Raw genomic sequence first — 17,456 nt, 5'->3', positions numbered from 1 at the left:
ACATTAGAAAGCTGTCAAGTATCTAAACAACAGCGGGACTGAGATTGCATCACAAAATGTATACTGGTGGCACCAATAGTAGAAATACTTTTAAAAATAACATGATAATACCCAAAGTCTACGCTTTTCAAAATTTCACCTTGTGTCGTCTACCATTGTCCCACAGTGTGGCTTTTTCAAGCGGCCCAACCACTTCAAGATGATGCCAATACACCAGGGAGTGAAGATTGGCAAAGAGGAGCGCTACCAGGTAAATGAGGGATTCCTCATCGAGGAGCCAAACCCCAATAAAAGAAAGAAGCACTGGATCACAAACTGGACTGAAATGCAGCATTACTACTGACTGATACCTTCAACACTACCACTGCTCTTATTGAGAAACTGCATCTCAATATGCATTGGCTGGGCGCAAGTCTGGATTTGTGGACATTATTGGGAACAGGACTGATGGTGTTATGACTGCCACATTCCCTATAGTGTACAAGATTGAATGCTCTGGACCGAAATGTTATTTTCTAGAATTGTACTTTTAATGTTAGTTGTTTTGATGTCAATAAGAATATACACTGAGGCTACCAAACATTAGGAACACCTTCCTAATATTAAGTTGCGCACCTCACCCCTTCTGCCCTCAGAACAGCCTCAATTCGTCGGGGCATGGACTCTACAAGGTGTTGAAAGCCTTCCACAGGGATGCTGGCCCATGTTGACTCCAATGCTTCCTACAGTTGTGTTTAGTTGGCTGGATGTCCTTTGGGTGGTTGGCCATTCTTGATACACACGGGAAACTGTTGAGCGTGAAAAACCCAGCAGCGTTGCAGTTCTTGACACAAACCGGTGCGTCTGGCACCTACTACCATACCCTGTTCAAAGGCACTGAAATATTTTGTCTTGCCCATTCACCCTCTGAATGGCACACATACACAATCCACGTTTTAATTGTCTCAAGGCTTAAAAATCCTTCTTTAACCTATCTCCTCCCCTTCATCTACACTCATTGAAGTGGATTTAACACGTGACATCAATAAGGGATCATAGCTTAAACCTTTATTCACCTGGTCAGTCTATGTCATGGAAAGAGCAGGTATTCTTAATGTTTTGTATACTCAAATGTGCTTTTTTGTATGTGGATTGTAAAAGACTAATTTGAAACAGTTTTAGATTTGCTAAAAGCGCTTTATTTTTTATCTTATGATTTGATCTTTCCAAATGGAACCGACTGATATTTGCACGTCCTGTCATTTTGTACTGTGGTTTGAATAGAAATGCTTTCAAAACGATTTTAAAACTATGCTTTTAAACTAGTATGTGATTTGTTTACATTAATTGTCTGATGTATTACACTGTATGAGCCCAAGTTGAGTGATGGATGTAAATGTGCCAATAGAAAGTACAGTATGTTTGATCCCAGTGGCCTAATTCTGAGGAATGGATCAGAGATCAACTGATGAAGTGGTTCACACAGTAGTGTTCCAAGGCACTACTGCCACTCCTGAACCAAGAAGAAAGGAACATGGAGAAGTTTCAATCACAGAGAACTGTGAGGTTGGGGTCATTTCAAAACATTCCATGTACATGTATTGTAAACTACAGGTCTAATGGTTTGGTCGTTGTCTGATTGCTTTGTTTGTGTGTATTCTGTAAAATAATATGATCAATCTAGAAAATAGAGAGTAGGACTATAATTTCAGAACTCTCTCCTAACTATCAACGGCATACACCAAATTCATTTGGGACTGGGAGCACTGTGCTTGGCTGTTAACTGTATACATGTCTTTGTTAGTATGTGACATAGTGAAAGTAGGCATTCCCACATGAAAAAATACTATAGCATATATACTATGTTATAAATACTACGGTATTCACTCAAGTGTTTGAGGACTTTACTGTAGTATTCACTGTAGTGTTTACTGCAGTATTTACAGTTAACTATCATATAAATATTGTAGTATATAATATAGTATTTACTGTAGTGGTTTTGCAGGCATTACTGTAGTATTTACTATAGTGTTTTTGTTTTATTCTCTTTTACAAAGAAGTAGAGGCTTTCTCCTTTAGTAAACCTACTGGAGCACTACTACATGTTCCATAACCTATTGGTATCTGAATGGATAGTAACCTGTAGGGGCAAAATATATGGTCTATATTTGGCATTTAGGTTTCAATTTTTTTTCAGTGGCACAAATTGCGATATGGGGGAAGGGAATAGATATATGCAAATTAAATACTGTATTATTTACTGTAGTTCAAAAAGTGTAGTGTTTTTGCATACATTACTGTAGTATTTCACAGTATACTACAACATTCTATAGTAAGTTCTACACATGATCAAGGGATACTATGGTGTGTAGTATAGTATACTACAGTTTACTTTAATTATAGTGCAAGTACTGTAGTATTATCTAGTAAGTATGTACTGTAGTAATTTATAGTAAACTGTGATGTTTTTTAATGTGGGTTGCTTAAAAAAAACAAATGTCAAGTGTGAGCCTACAAAGCTCCCTAAAGGACAGCTATTAACAGCTGGTACGTGGTGTGGGAATTGGGGGCCAATTGCCTGAGTGCAGTTTAATGCTGTTCTGTTGTCTCTGTTTGTAGTTATTTGTATAGCGTCACTGATGCTTTTTTCTATGTGTATACTCAACCATGATGGTTCAATTCATTGTTGTTTTTTCTGTTGTCTACTTCTGTACCTCATTTATATTAAAGTATTTTTACATGCTGTATGTCCTTTCTACACTATCATTTATAACACAACAGGTCCCCTGGACACAAAATTGATGTACAGGGGACCTTTATTTTGAAGGCTCAATGTACATACATTTCACCGGAAATGATTCCCCAGTCAGAGGTTAAGTTACCTCTCAATGTAAACAAACGAGCTATCTTAAAATTATCTTTGAGGAAATATTGAGAGTTTGTGAATGAAATGAACAGGACAGTGATCGCGCAGAGGTGACCACACACACTTTGGAGGCAGGATCAAGTTAGCTAACAACTTGTAGCCAGCCGGAGTTAGCTAACGGCAGCTCGTTTTATTTGTATTTTGTTTAACTAGGCAAGTCAGTCAAGAACAAATGTGTATTTACAATGACGGCATACCCCGGCCAAACACGGACGACGCTGGGCGGGTGGGTATAATTTGTGGAACGTTCCAACAGGAATCTGTTCTAAAAACGTAAAGTGCAAGGTTGCCAACCAACAACGCATACAGAGTAGCACGATCAACTCACCACGTAGCTTATTCGTAATGTTTGTCCATAGGCTACCAGAGTGAGAACAGACATTTTCGGAATAAACGTGGTGAGTGAAACATTTTATGAAATAGCCCTCTCCCTACCCGGGGCCTGTTGCACAAAACTAGGATAAGGGATTAAGCCAGGATATCTTGGTGATCCTGGCTCAATTGATCCGTAATCCGGTTGCACTAAAGATGGATAGGGGGCAGGAGGATATGTTATGGTATAAATTACCATGGAGATTTATTCTGTGGAGCTAGCCTGCTCCAGACCAGGCTAAATTCCAGGATCTATTTAATCTCATCCCTAATGTCAGTCAGCAGTCACCACAAATGGAAACCAATAGTTATTTCACTGCTCACTATACATTGTTATCACATATAACTAGACCCACTGTTATTATTTAAACGTTTGTGATCATTAATTTCAATGATTTTGGATAAAAAATTATTTTTAGATGATGTTGCTATCATTAGATAATTTACAGTTTCCCATAGACTATAAGGCTATATATAAAATGATAGAATATTAGGGCCACAGAGGGGAAAAAAGCACAAGTCATAATATTGTAACCAGTTGTTTTAAAGGAGGACAGTTGTTAAAATGACAGATGTGGGGCATTTCGTGAAATTGTACTTCAGTATGGTTTCATAAACAAAGACATGCTGATGTGCCAGAATATTAAGTATCACATTGTCATAAGTATCAAAACTGTAAAAACAATATGTAGCTTTTCTGCAGAAAGAACCAGCCTCATAAATTTATGACTTTATCCTTTTTCTTCAGTGTGGCCCTAGTACTCTGTCATATAAACAAATACACATTCCATATGAATATAAAAACACAATGTGTAACATTATGTTCCTTTATTGAATAAGGACAAAACAAAGCAGGTAAACCATCAGCTCCTTTCGAAACTGAAGTCACAGTGACTCTACAAGATGGAAAGCACAGAATCCAAGCATATTATACAAAATGATACATACACATTCAAAGGTCTGTATATAACACACCCTGCATGTCTGCACACTAAAATAAATGCAGGACAAATCCATACACATCAACTGAACAGACAAATGAATGGATGCAGTAGCCTCCCTGCAGCCTTGTATTACACACAGTATACCGCACAAACATCATAAGAGGCCAAATTCGTCAAAAAACGAACCCAAAAAAACCCAAATTCCTCTGCCACCGCAGGACATATTTAACCAAAATTGAAAGCACACATACTAACTAAAATAATTCAACACATATTGGTCCCTCAGCAGCCGACCACTGTCGTCATCAGGGAAGATTGCCGGATTGTCCCAGTCCATGGCTGGTGGCACTCTGGGGGCCCTCTCCTTCCTCAGGCAGGCCACATTGTGGAGGACAGCACAAGCCACAGTAATATCACATGCCCTAACAGGGCTGACCCTTAATTTGTGAAGGCAGTGAAAGCGTGCCTTCAGGAGGCCAAAGGTCATTTCAACTCTGGCCCTGGTCCTGGCATGGGCATGGTTGTAGGCCTGCTGTGCTTCCTGGGGGTCTGTGAAAGGTGTCAGGAGAAAAGGCTGGCAGCCATACCCCCTGTCTCCCAGCAACACACCAGAGAATTCACCTGTCAACACAAAATCTCATCATTACTACCTCATAAACACAGTGATATTCTTGACACAGCCATGATGGTTATAAATAGGGGTTGTGTGGCTTACCTTGTGATAGGCACTGATAGATTTCAGAGGCCCGAAAGATTCTGGAGTCATGGACTGAGCCAGGCCATTTTGCCACAACATTGCTGATCACACAGTCAGCATTGCAGACCATCTGAAATCATAAGATGAGGAATATTACACCAATCAATGCACATCACTGGCAATGCAGAGTGTTCGTCAATGGACAATATCAAAAAGTTATGTTCACCTGAACATTAATGCTGTGAAAGGATTTCCTATTCACAAAATCGGCCTCATGGGCACCTGAGGGGGCTTTTATCCTTATGTGTGTGCAGTCCACTGCACCAATGACATTGGGGAAACCTGTCACACAAAGTAATGAGTATCCTACTACGTGTTAACAGTTGTCCTGTAATTTGTAGATCCTCTTACCTGCAATCCTATAGAACTCCTCTTTGATGTCACAGAGTCTTCTGTGGCCAGGGAAGGAGATGAAGACATCTGCTAATGCTTTGATAGCCAGACACACACTCCTTATTGTGCGGCAAATTGTGGCCTTGTTCAGCTGTTCTGCATCCCCCACTGAGTACAGGAAGGCTCCACTAGCAAAAAAGCGCAAGGCCACACAAACCATTTGCTCCACACTCAGTGCATGGCTCCGTGCAGTGCGGTGCTTAATCCTGGGACCCAGTAGTCTGCATAGATACCTGATGCCATCTGCAGAAAACCTGTATCTTTCATATAGATGGTCATCAGGGAAGGCCAGTGGGTCCAACCGGTCCCTGAAGACCCTTTCTCGCCTGAAGGCTCTCCTCAGCACAAGTGCTTCTTCATCCACCACATCTCGCACGAATGGGCATGCCATTGTCAGAGCAGAAAGGAACACACAATTTTGGGCCTTCATATAGGCTAGTGGCCACACCTGGTGCTGGGGGGGTGGGCAAAAGAGGGCGATGCCTTATAACGATGACTTGGTTGTACTGATTGCTGGGAAAATAAAAAAAACCTTAGAAAGATGCCACCGTCCTGTGTGCTCACAATAAGAGCTCATATGTCATGGCTCACTTGACTTTACGAGAATATACCTAATTTTTATTTTGAGCTGTGTCATCTTCTTGGAGCTGGGGGAGGAAAGAAAAATAATGATTAATACATTTGTGTTACAGTTAGCATACAGTGTACATTGAAGGCATATCTCACCTCCCTCTCAAGTTTTTTTATTTCAAGGTCCAGTTTCCTAATTGTCCTCTTTTTTATTTCGGACTCCAGTGCAAGATTTTCCATCTTTTTCTTCTTGTACTGAATGTCTATGTCTGCCAGTTCTATTTGGCGCCGGAGGTGGTTGCCATACAACTTTCTGATAGCTTGTGAGCTCTGTGAACACAATACAATTAGCGCAGCTGGAATTTGGCAGGATGTGGTGTCCTTTTATTAATACGCACTATGTTGCCAGGCTGGTTTTCCCACTGTATAGCATCTGGGTCCTGTAAAAGAAATTAGATTTTTTGATTTTGATGAGGACTCCTCACCATTGTAGAGTAAATAGTACTTTCACAGTCTTAACATGATACCTCATGCCTTCTGGAATCCAGAGAGATGGTCTCCTCCTCATCATCGTCTCCATCATGTGCTGTTGCACTGGGGCCTTCACCCTATCACATTTAATCGGATTCATATTGAAGCTAGTAGACAAGACATGCCAGGCCTACAGTATGCCTTTGATGGAGTACTCACTGGATCAGCATCGTCTGGTGCTTGTGCTGGTGGCTCTAACAGGAACACAGTGCTGCCAGACACTGCAAGGCAATAGGTAAACCAAAGTCAGACAGTCCAAATTGATTCAATATGAATGTGGTTGTATCCCATGTAGAGATGGAAGGACATACCTTGAATGAAGCGGGTGGCATCTTGGGAGGAACCTATGCTCGTCTCTTTCCCCCCAGGGATCCCCTCTAAGACGGGCCTGCCTTTATTTAGCTCCAAGGCCATGTCCTCTGCTGGGGTAAGGTCAGCCTTTGGTGACCCACCACCCGTGCCTTGTCTGTGGGTATTCTTTTTCACTGCTAAAACAGTACAGACAATGTGTGAGCAGGCACCTTCTGGGTACAATATATGCTTGTGCTTTGTTAAATATTAGTCAGGGACCATACCATTCTGCAGAATGTTCTTGTATTTGATTTTGACCTGCTGCCATGTCCGTTTTGGCCCGTTCATGTTTAATCTACACACACACACACACACACACACACACACACACACACACACACACACACACACACATTTAATGGAGTCACACTGCAAAAAATTACTTGGTATTTTTGTCTTGTTTTCAGTAAAAATTAAAAAAAAATTATCATAGCTTTATACAGTGTGATGGAGTTACTTTACACAATTTCACTCATATCTGCAGTGCATTTCAATTAAAAAATTAACCGTTTCATAATTACAGTACAACTGCATTTTTGGAGATGTGAATTAAATATTTGAATTGTAATTGTGATGTTTCAGCGGAGCGGTGAGTGTGTAATTGTGCACTACTTACGCATTCAGGCGGTCTGCAATACTTTGCCACGCTTTTTCTCTTTGCTTTATCACTGTGGCGGTGTTGCCTTTCTTCTTAATTATATCTTTTACCTCCTCGTATGCCTCCATGAGGATTTGTGCTTCCGACGGGGAAAAGTACGCGGCTCTAGTTGCCATGGTAAATCAGTTAATCTGTGATCTGTGGCGGGGTCTATTTGAGTGAGCCGTGAGCGCGCACCTATCCAGGATTGGTTTCACCTGGCTTAATGAATCCGTGTCTGCTCATCCTGGCTTGGTCTTTGTGCAACCAATTAAGCCTGGACGCACATGTTTTGGCTTCATTGAGCTCAGCTGAGTCATTTATCCCGGATGTCTTAATTCTACTTTTGTGCAACAGGCCCCCGGTGTCTTATTCGGCCGCTATACAACTTTGAATGCGTTGTTTGTTGACAACCTTGTTATTTACGAAGTTTTTGGTACAGATTCTCGTTGGAACGTTCCACAAATTATACCAACCCACACCATTTTTTTTGTTACATCTAGGCCTATCTCCTTATTGTAAAAAATATAAGAATACACTGTACAAAATGATTTATTCACAGAATTGTTAAAGCTACTGTAGCGTAATAGCTACAGCTAAAGTTAACTAGCTAACTAACTAGTAGACCTGGTATGTCGCGCGACAACAGCCACAAGTTGCCTCTGCCGCCTTTTTAACCGATGTTGTTTCAATATACTTTACATTAGTAACTCACCAAAGTAAAGTTGTTGCTATATTGCAGGCAAACCTTTCTCTGAATGCCTCAATGACTGTATATGAAGGTATGCATAGTAGACGACTAGCTCTGGTCCATGCGCATGCGTTGGATGTACGCGCAGCTTGCAGTGCATGTGCGTGGACCAGAGTTTGATAACAAACTTGGTTAATCATTTGTAAGACTCTAGGCCGAGAACTATGACCTCACTTTGCTCATACCAACCAGTGGGAGAAACACATTTCAGATCCTTCCAGAAGTTGAAACTGCTCTGAGGAAGAGGTCCACAAGTGGTTGAAGGACTCCAGAGAACATCAGACTTGCCTTGGAGAAAAATACCTATCCCAATGCTGACAGGATTAACAAGTATAGAGTAAATTCCTCCCTTATGTATCAAACCGTTTATAGCAGGGTGATTCCTGATGAAACTAGAAAAAAACAGGACCATGATTTGGGGGATTTTCACGAAATTTAATACATAGAAGGGTCCTTTGGAGGAAGGATTGTTGACATATATTTTGTATCTTAAAGCATAATTGATAATTAATTGAAATTGGAACATTTGTGACATTTTGGCCTTACCCAGGCCTCATAAGACACCATAATGTGTGGTGTCATATGAAGCGTTGCCGCTTGTTCTAATGTGAGTAGTATTTTGATTTCAATAGCAATTCATTTATGAATATTGAAAATTCTAAACACGAAATATTGGAAATTTAAACTTTTAGATTTGGCAATTTTTTTTCAGTATAGCGTTGAACATAATGTAGGCTACTCTACGGGCAAATCAAAGTTCCAGAGTGGGATCTCTGCTAGTTTTAGAGATCCAATTTGTAAGCGTTACCAACAGTGAATGTGAAAGTGGTTTCAAATGTGTCGCCCTCTGCAGGTGATTTGCAGGATGTGCAATGATACAAGTAAAAGGAGGGCTGTGATTGCCTATGCAATTTCTCTGTATAAAATGGACCATGACTTTAAAACTAGCAGAGATCGATAATTTTTTATATTAATGTAAGAAATGTTTTCTTAAAATCTAAAAACGACTCATAATACAGCGCAAGCGGTAAAGCTTAATATGACACCAATCTTTCCTTTGTATAACACACAGATTAAACATTATGGAGTCTTAAAGAAAAAAATGTAGTGTCACATGCAGTGAAATGTGTTTTACAGTCAGTCATAGTGGGCTCCCAAGTGGTGCAGCGGTCTAAGGCACTGCTAGAGGCATCACTACAGACCCTGGTTTGATTCCAGGCTGTATCACAAACGGCCGCGATTGGGAGTCCCATAGGGCACAATTGGCCCAGCATTGTTAGGGTTTGGCTGGGGTTAGACCGTTATTGTAAATAAGAATTTGTTATTTACTGACTTGCCTAGTTAAAGTAATTTTCTTTTTCAGGGTACAGGGTCCTGGAGCAAAATTGAGGCAAATTAGGGTTAAGTGCCTTGGTCAAGGACACATCGACAGAGTTTTCACCTTGACAGCTCAGGTATTCGAACCAGCAACCTTTTGGTTACTGTCTCAACGCTCTAACCGCTAGGCTACCTGCCTATAGCCTCGTGTGGCCATCCTTCCAAATCCTGTCTCGTTCACTTGACTATTGAAACATGAGAAGCCTGGGCTTCCAAGGGCCATACAATGAAACGTAATAAGAGTAAGTTGACCCATGTTAAAAAAACATAATTTGAAATTAACATTTGATTTACTTCTTCTACAGGTGGACCTAAAATGCCAGCATAATACAAGGTCCAGTTCGGCCATAAGTACCAACAACACATGTTGTGGTGCAATAAGGTACTTCATCCCGAAGAGGTCTATTCATACCCAACGAAGAGAATCAAGGTTAGTAATACAAGTGCAACACAATTTACCCACACTATCATAAGACGAGTCAAAACAAAGTTATTAAGTAGGCCTAATAGTTCCTGTTTTCAGAAAGTAGCTTGAAATTCGCTTATTTTAATCCCATTCATTGTACGTCTGCAGATCTCCATATGAAAGAAAGGTTACCTCTTTCATGGGTGTCTAAGGAATAACGACAACCACAGTCTGACAGGTGCTGAAGAGGTGAAATGTGTCAGCGGACACCATTGAGAAATTGACAAAGCTGTTTGAAATAGGCCACTCTCTTTCATCAGCTCTAAAAATGATCAAATATGAGTTGCAAGTGGAGTATGGAGACAACCATGTGCATGCCTCTGTGGACTGCTCCATTAGCCCCACCTTCAATTCTGCTACAAGTCAGTTGCTTGACACACTTCAACTGCTGATACATATAGTGTATTTAAATGCTATCACCAGAAATCTATTGCTTTAGGTGTGTTCCTCATTTGTCCATTACAGATTGTACCACAAGCTTTTCAAAGAAGCATGTGTTGCATCGTATGTAGAGAAGAAGATTGATGATTCTAACGAGAATCTGGATAACTGCAACGAAGAAGAATGTTCACCCGAATGCAATGTTTTCGGTATGTTCCTCAATAACTGAATAAATCCACAATTACGCAACATTATCCCTGACAGGCAATATAGAAGACTAACAATCTGGTTGTCTGATGGTTGTAATTCTCTCCTCCTACAATAGACTGTGGCAACGCTTCTGAGGACACTGTTGAAATCGAGTGTGCTCCCGTTTCTGTTGTAAACGGCTCAGGTAAATCTACAATTTCACCACAATATATCTGATATTAAGTGAAGGGCTTCAATTTGAAGACTGTATACCTATAACTCATTTGGTAATCTGAATGATGGTTGTAATTCTAATACTATGGTTGTAATGCTCTTCAAGGTACATCTGGAAAACCAGCTGAGGGGGTGACGTTAGAGGAAGACTGGATGGAGATCTTTGAAGACCTCAAAAAGAAGATGAGGGAGGATCCTGTGAGTTTCAGGCCTAAAGTAGCATCCTTTGTTTCCAGCTTCAAGAAGATGAAAACAGACAGTGAACTCATAGCCACTCTATCAAACTTTGGCAAAACCAAATCTGGACCAACAGCAAAGTTTCACCGGGGACGGGCACGCCCTGCAAAGTGCTCCATAGGAGAGCGTGGACATGGCACATGCTGCTGGGAGAGGAAGGCACCACATTGAATGTCTCAGTGTGTGGAATAACACATGGACATTGAGAGTACTACACAAAAAAAGGAAGTCAACATCAGTGGCCCCCTGTGCCCATCATCCACCTGCTCACCATCTGTGACCTTCAGTGCACTAGCGCTCTGCCCTCAAACACCCCCCATCTGCCTACCAGCTCTAGGTCTCCTACGCCTTGAACAAAACCAGTGGCTATTTCAATGCATTGTGGCCTCTACAGCACCAGAACCAGTGGCTATTTCAGTATTGCCTTCTTGCCTTTTGGTTTTACGTTCATTCAATTTAAGACGTTTCTGCAATTTCATATGTTTTGGAAATTGATTCCATGTTGATGGACCATCAGACTTTAAAAAGCTGTTCTTCCAACCCAGTTGTAGACCTACCTACAGGCCTATACTATCACTGAACCAAAACAGTAGTTGTCATGACTTTGCCGAGTCTTAAATATAAAATGCCTTTTTATAATTTTTTATATACCGGTGTACACTACCATTCAAAAGTGTGGGGTCACTTAGAAATGTCCTTGTTTTTGAAAGAAAAGCCCCAAAATTTGTCCATTAAAATAACATTAAATTGATCAGAAATGCAGTATAGACATTGTTTATGTTATAAATGACTATTGTAGCTGGAAATGGCAGATTTGTTATAGAATATCTACATAGGCGTACAGGCCCATTTTCAGCAACCATCACTCCTGTGTTCCAATGGCATGTTGTTTTAGCTAATCCAAGTTTATCATTTTAAAAGGTTAATTGATCATTGCGTCTTCCGAAACATGACCCGCCAAACCGCACTTCTTAACACCCAGCCGCACCAATGTGTCGGAGGAAACACTGTTCAACTGATGACCGGGTCAGCCTGCAGGCACCCGGCCTGCCACAAGGAATCGCTAGAGTGCAATGAGCCTAGTAAAGCCCCCCCCCCCCGGCCAAACCTTCCCCTAATCCAGTTGTGATACAGCCTGGAATCGAACCCGGTTCTGTAGTGACGCCTCTAGCACGGCGATGCAGTGCCTTAGACTGCTGCACAACTCGGGAGGCCTTATCTGTGTGTGTGTGTGTGTGTGTGTGTGTGTGGTATGTGGACATTAGGACTTGGTTAGTATATATAAAAATTTAGCATTACAGTAAATGTGTACAGAAAATAACAGTTGGCACACCCTGATGTCCTCTACATTAGACATTTATAAACAAGCTCTTATTTAATATGAAGAAATTATACAACTTTTTTGAAAACACCCCAAGCTATACCTGAGATATTTCCTTACTAAAAACTATTTTAATATCAAACTCACAAAAATTGTAATTACACACACAACTTCGTTTTACCATAAAATGTGGTAATTGTGATTGGCAGCCAATTTGACGAACCAGTAAGAGAAAGTTATCAATTTCACACGCCGAGACACACGTGATATCATTGAAAAGCCCAGAAACTCTCAAAGGTGCAACAGGACTGAACACATTTTTTTTTTAAGTATGACGTCACTGATACGGACCAAGATGTTCATTATTGTGGACAAAAATGTGTTGCTGGGTCTTTCATATCGTGGGGAACTTTTATTTTGAAGTTGTGTTACACATGGGCTTTTCACACGGATCGTGCAATCCGGGATCCTTGGAAGGTCCCTACCTTAAAACACAGATATAACAAACATCTTTGCTATCTTTGCTAAAACCCTAACCTTAAACCCAAATCCTTACCCCATTTTCAAATTCAATGGTGTAGGGACGTCCCAACCAGCCTAAAATAGTACCTTCCTTACCGAAGTTGTCATGGTGACGACGTGTGTTTGAGGAAGGGGACACGGACTTGCATCAGGCTACAGCACAAACAACAACGTCCAGATATTAAGCTTGTTCATCAAAATAATACTAGCTAGCTAACCTAAAGCTCAGGTAAGTTCACCACCGCGCTATCAATGAAAGAAAATGTAGTCTATGAAGGTTTCTATCTGGCAACATAGTTGGAGTTGATTCTCCAAGCAGTTCTGAGACGTATAGCCTGAAGACCCGACGTGGAATTGGATAGAATTCTACGTCGGCATAAACGTTTGGATCAGAAACATTTCCTCACAAGACCTCTTCATGCCAGAATGTTGAATTAAATTATATTTAACTGTGGCTTGGTCCTTTTTCAGGTAGGAATGTAAAGACATCCACAGGAATGTGTAATTAAATCAACTTTTCAAAGCCCTGGAAAAATAGTAAATACAGGTTTCTATCACCTGAAGCATGTGCACAATATGAAAATACATGCATTCATACTTGCCAAGCTCCTGCATGTGTTTACCCACTAGGCAATCACTGGTTGATTCAGCCATTGTTTCCACTCCATTTCAATAACATTACATTCAACCAATGGGGAGTAGATGGTGAATTGACTTGATGTCTGTGCCCAGTGGGTGCATGGTCCTATGCATGCTTTAGGGGATCGAAATCTGAAGCCACTACTGCATTGAAAAGTTGATTTCATCATTCTTTCCTGTGGATATTGTCTCACATTTCTACCTGCAAAAAGACCGCACGGACAACCAGTAAAGTAAGTCAAAATATAATTTGATTCAACATTCTGGCTTGTAGAGCTTGTGATAGGACATTTCCCAAACAAAGATATGACATTAATCTCAGACTGTACCAGAGGTACAGTATCACAGTCTGATTGTCAGGCAATTCTGAGTACAGTGTCTGCGTCACAGAACTAAAAAGAGATTCCATTGGTTCACGGGTCATGTCTTGTCTCGCAGGATGGGTGACTCTCCTGAGGTTATAAACTTCCCAGCCCTGGAGCGTGAGTTGCAGTCTGCTGTTGAAGCGGACAAGAAATATCAAAGAGAAAATGATGCAAAGTTTCGGGCTCTACACCAGAAGGTCGGAACTTACGAGGAGTTTAGGTGAGATGGCTAGGCTGATTCTCTTTTCAATTTAATATCCTACACACTGTTGTTTCACAAATTAATAGACAACATATGTACTGTATGTTTTTTCATCATAAAAATGATGACCCATTATAATTTAAATGTCTTAAATCAATGAAGTTTGTTTTGACCTTCAATCCTCTCAGGGACATAGTCCTGGCATCCAACCTGAAACCACTGGACAGGAAGGATAAAGCCGGAGCTCCCCGCAAACAGCCCTGGAATGCTCTCGCCTCCACTGACAAAGGGCAGAACCAGACTAGCTGTGATGAAATAGGCCTAAAGGTTAGACTTCTGCCACCACACACCAACACAAACATCTCTCCATTCTAATATCAGGGTTATATGAGTGGTGCTGCGCCACCTTGTGGCTGCGCCACTGTCATTTTATTATATTTGAAATATAATTTAAGGCCAAGCACCACACCATAGTAGGGTGGGGTTTTTTTTCACTAGATTGCCGTTAAAAATCCTGGGGAGAACCCTGGATATAGATTCCTAGTTTTATATTAGACAAGTTCTATTCATACTATAGGGCAGGGATGTTACCAAACAGGCATGCAAAGCATATTAATGCAATCTGAACAACAAACAATATCATTAAATTAGTAATTGACACACAATGTCTCCTGTATGTTATTTTAAGCCTCCGTTGTCCGAGTTCCAGCCCAGGACAGCATCAGAGTTCAGCCGGGACTGGCGCAGGTTCGGCAGTGAAAACCCAGAAGATAAATACAACCTCCTGCTCTCCCTAGGGGGAGAGGGCCTTCAGAACATCTTCAGGGCTGAGGTGGGGTTCGGACTACTGGGGGAATTTCTTGTGTTCCTTTCCAGTGGTCTCCAGCCTGGGGATGAGGCCACAGTGATAGGGGTCCTGGAGGGGCTGTCCAAGACCCCCAGGTTTGGCCTCAATATGTGCCTCCTGAGCCGGGCTGAGAGGGAGGCATGTGGAGAGCTGTTTCAGAACCTGAGGAAAGCATCAGCAGCAGGGAATAGCAGTGTCAAAGGATCCAAAGGGGATGTCATTGTCCATGGAAGTAATGTGGAAGAGACACAAGATGCTGAGCCAGAGACTCTGTTTCCAGGACAGACCAGTGAGGCTGCCGGAAGAAGCAGTGATACTGAAACTTTAAATGGTATAATGCAGTTGTATGGGGTTCAAACGGTCTCTCCTCCTCAGTAAGAAACATTACTCAAACCCATATTGGACTTATTGTTTTCAGAAATAACAATGACTGTTACTATACATTGTAGAGCTTTATGTGGTTGCAAAAACTTTAATATAATTTGTTTGTTCTTTATTCTGAAGTGTATAATATGTATAAGTTATATGAAAGACAATGTTCACCACTATGCAATGCAGTGTCAAAGTGAAATGACAATAACTACCATGGTAACCAGAGAATCTCTTTGTGGATCTCTGAACATTCTAGAATATGTAATGGCCCTTTCATAGCATATCTAGATAGACTAAGGATAACTTGAGATGACAACGATGGGGCTAGGGACATGATGAACCCTTTAAAACACATGTCCCTGTTGCTACTCCTCCTCCAGACCCTCTCTTTCTCCCTACTGTCTACCTATGAGGCCCCTGAAGACAAGGAGGACATTTTTGCCAGTAGGGCCTGTCCTGCCTTCCTTGTGTTTGACAATGCTGCCTATTTGGTTGACATGACCATAGAGCTGCCCTGTCACTGTAAGCCTGAGGAGGCCCACTCTGTGGTGTGGTACTACCAGAAAAAGCTGGGCAGCCCGGACACCAGGGCCCTCACTGACTTCCAGGGCACCTCTGTGGTGGACTCATCCAAAGTGGGCCGGGGAGGGGACCTCCGGAGCAGGTTCTCCATCCGCCTCTTCAGCCTGCTCATCTTTAGGGCCCAGAAGGAAGACTCGGGCCACTACCTCTGTGGGACGACCAAGGGGGACTTCTTCTATGGTTATGACGTGGACGTCCAAGAGGCTCACAGGGTGTCCTTTCCCTGGAGTCGTGCCCAGAGACGGGGGAGAGCAGCAGCAGTGGCGGCTAGGGCGGCTTCGAGATCCAACCAGGATCTTCCACTCTACCAGGTGTTCACCAGCTTCTGGCCGTGGTCCGTGTGCGACCGCTGTGGCGTCCGGGGTGAGCAGACTCGCGTAGGGCTCTGCTACGTGAAGAGCGACTACCTCCACGTGCGCTACAGGTGGACATCTCAGACGGTGGCCTCTTGCGGCTCCTCCGCTGTACCCCAACGCTTTGGCCTCACCCAGACCAACCACCAGGGGGCAGAGCTGGGGGTGCGGAGCTGCCAGGTCCCCTGCCCCCCCAAGTCCACCCCCCAGCCAGAACAACAGGCCCTGCTGGAGTTCCTGGGCTACAACGACCAAGCAGCTCAAGGAGTCCCTGTCTACTACCACAACCACCCAGTGGACACCCCACTCATCCTCTCCTGCCCTGGAGCCAAACCTCAGCACGCGGTAGCCTGGGACCAAGGCTCTAGGCCTCTGTATCGCTCCCAGTACATGGAGGGTCTGAACGTGACCTTCCGTCTGTTCATAGACACAGGCCACCACCTGCACTTCAGCCCAGCAACACAGAACGACAGAGGGTCCTACTACTGCTGGATCCAGGGGAAGAGGGCTGCTGAGATCAGGCTGGGTGTTTACTACCGTCTGGGCCACAAGCGTCTGCTCTCTGACCCTGAGTCTCTCTATGCCCTGAGGATTATTCTCCTCTGCTACGGGGGGATGACTGGGGTATTTGTTTTGATAGTCCTGTTGAAGTATACTTGGCGCACAGTAAGACCAAAAGTAGCCAAATACTAGAAATCTGCTTGACACTCGATGAGATTTCTTTTTGAGTTATTTTGAACAAATCATTTTGTGAAATGTATGATTGTCTTTACTTCCAATTTGTCTAAATCTTAGCTAAAGAAAGAAAGTGTGTTAATAAAGTGTGCTCATGATGTAGGAATGTGTGTCCAAAAAATCTTCTGTAATTGCCTACCCTATTGGATTTTTGCCGTATGGCCAATAGGTGGCACTAGTGCTGCATGCATTAGCCCGGATGCCAATGCGGACCCTATGACGCCGACTGACAGCTCATAGCCTATTACTTTTTCATTTAAGACATGTTTTACCGTAGGCTAAACTGGCATGCATACCTTTAAAAAAAAGATTGATTGCCAATACTCACTGGTTTTAAAGAGGTCATTTAGGGATCAATTCCATACATTAGACCTATTTATTATGCGCAGTGATAATCCGCGGCAGGTTCACATATCAAATTCA

General features: G+C 42.3%; 5 protein-coding genes across 12 annotated transcripts in view; 4 read left to right on the top strand and 1 right to left on the bottom strand.

Annotated features, from left to right (window-relative positions):
- The window catches only part of LOC139580261 (integrin alpha-3-like), a 45,113-nt gene extending 42,387 nt beyond the window's left edge, over window positions 1–2,726 (top strand). For 3 of the 4 annotated variants that reach the window (XM_071408814.1, XM_071408824.1, XM_071408831.1), the window contains exon 25: window positions 167–2,726. In XM_071408814.1, coding sequence (XP_071264915.1) covers window positions 167–343 — 177 coding nt within the window. In that variant the 3' untranslated portion in view covers window positions 344–2,726. The remainder of the gene's footprint in view (window positions 1–166) is intronic. The other variant, XM_071408820.1, reaches the window with a different exon arrangement.
- A 1,343-nt stretch (window positions 2,727–4,069) lies between these two features.
- LOC139580450 (putative nuclease HARBI1) lies at window positions 4,070–8,288 on the bottom strand. 5 transcript variants are annotated; one of them, XM_071409147.1, is made up of 11 exons: window positions 7,048–8,288; window positions 6,784–6,960; window positions 6,632–6,693; window positions 6,469–6,549; window positions 6,340–6,381; window positions 6,098–6,271; window positions 5,983–6,018; window positions 5,330–5,884; window positions 5,145–5,260; window positions 4,937–5,048; window positions 4,070–4,842 (listed from the first exon to the last, which is right to left on the bottom strand). In XM_071409147.1, the coding sequence occupies exons 8-11, from the start codon at window positions 5,799–5,801 to the stop codon at window positions 4,472–4,474; spliced, it is 1,071 nt and encodes a 356-aa protein (XP_071265248.1). In that variant the 5' UTR covers window positions 5,802–5,884; window positions 5,983–6,018; window positions 6,098–6,271; window positions 6,340–6,381; window positions 6,469–6,549; window positions 6,632–6,693; window positions 6,784–6,960; window positions 7,048–8,288; the 3' UTR covers window positions 4,070–4,471. The 5 variants fall into 5 exon arrangements, with proteins under 5 accessions (XP_071265248.1, XP_071265240.1, XP_071265258.1 ...); XM_071409139.1 differs by having other exon boundaries at window positions 6,098–6,381; window positions 7,048–7,118; window positions 7,440–8,288; XM_071409157.1 differs by lacking the exon at window positions 5,145–5,260 and having other exon boundaries at window positions 7,048–7,118; window positions 7,440–8,288.
- Window positions 8,237–11,857, top strand: LOC139562889 (uncharacterized). Its single transcript, XM_071381058.1, is given in 11 exon segments — window positions 8,237–8,242; window positions 8,452–8,476; window positions 8,479–8,508; window positions 8,511–8,548; window positions 9,894–10,018; window positions 10,163–10,181; window positions 10,248–10,389; window positions 10,392–10,416; window positions 10,520–10,644; window positions 10,761–10,829; window positions 10,965–11,857. Coding segments are annotated over 11 exon segments (906 nt in total). The 3' UTR covers window positions 11,267–11,857.
- A 922-nt stretch (window positions 11,858–12,779) lies between these two features.
- LOC139580465 (coiled-coil domain-containing protein 103-like) lies at window positions 12,780–15,380 on the top strand. Its single transcript, XM_071409184.1, has 4 exons — window positions 12,780–13,167; window positions 14,016–14,162; window positions 14,333–14,471; window positions 14,833–15,380. Exons 2-4 carry the CDS (start codon window positions 14,017–14,019, stop codon window positions 15,367–15,369), a joined length of 822 nt encoding a protein of 273 aa, XP_071265285.1. The 5' UTR covers window positions 12,780–13,167; window position 14,016; the 3' UTR covers window positions 15,370–15,380.
- A 315-nt stretch (window positions 15,381–15,695) lies between these two features.
- Window positions 15,696–16,991, top strand: LOC139580435 (Ig-like V-type domain-containing protein FAM187A). The gene has a single exon (XM_071409107.1). It carries the CDS (start codon window positions 15,696–15,698, stop codon window positions 16,989–16,991), a length of 1,296 nt encoding a protein of 431 aa, XP_071265208.1.
- The last annotated feature ends 465 nt before the right edge of the window (window positions 16,992–17,456 follow it).

Source organism: Salvelinus alpinus, chromosome 1 (genome assembly GCF_045679555.1).
Source record: "Salvelinus alpinus chromosome 1, SLU_Salpinus.1, whole genome shotgun sequence".
NCBI lineage: Eukaryota > Metazoa > Chordata > Actinopteri > Salmoniformes > Salmonidae > Salvelinus > Salvelinus alpinus.
Note: the sequence above shows the minus strand (reverse complement) of the source record. Positions and strands in the feature narration are given on the sequence as shown.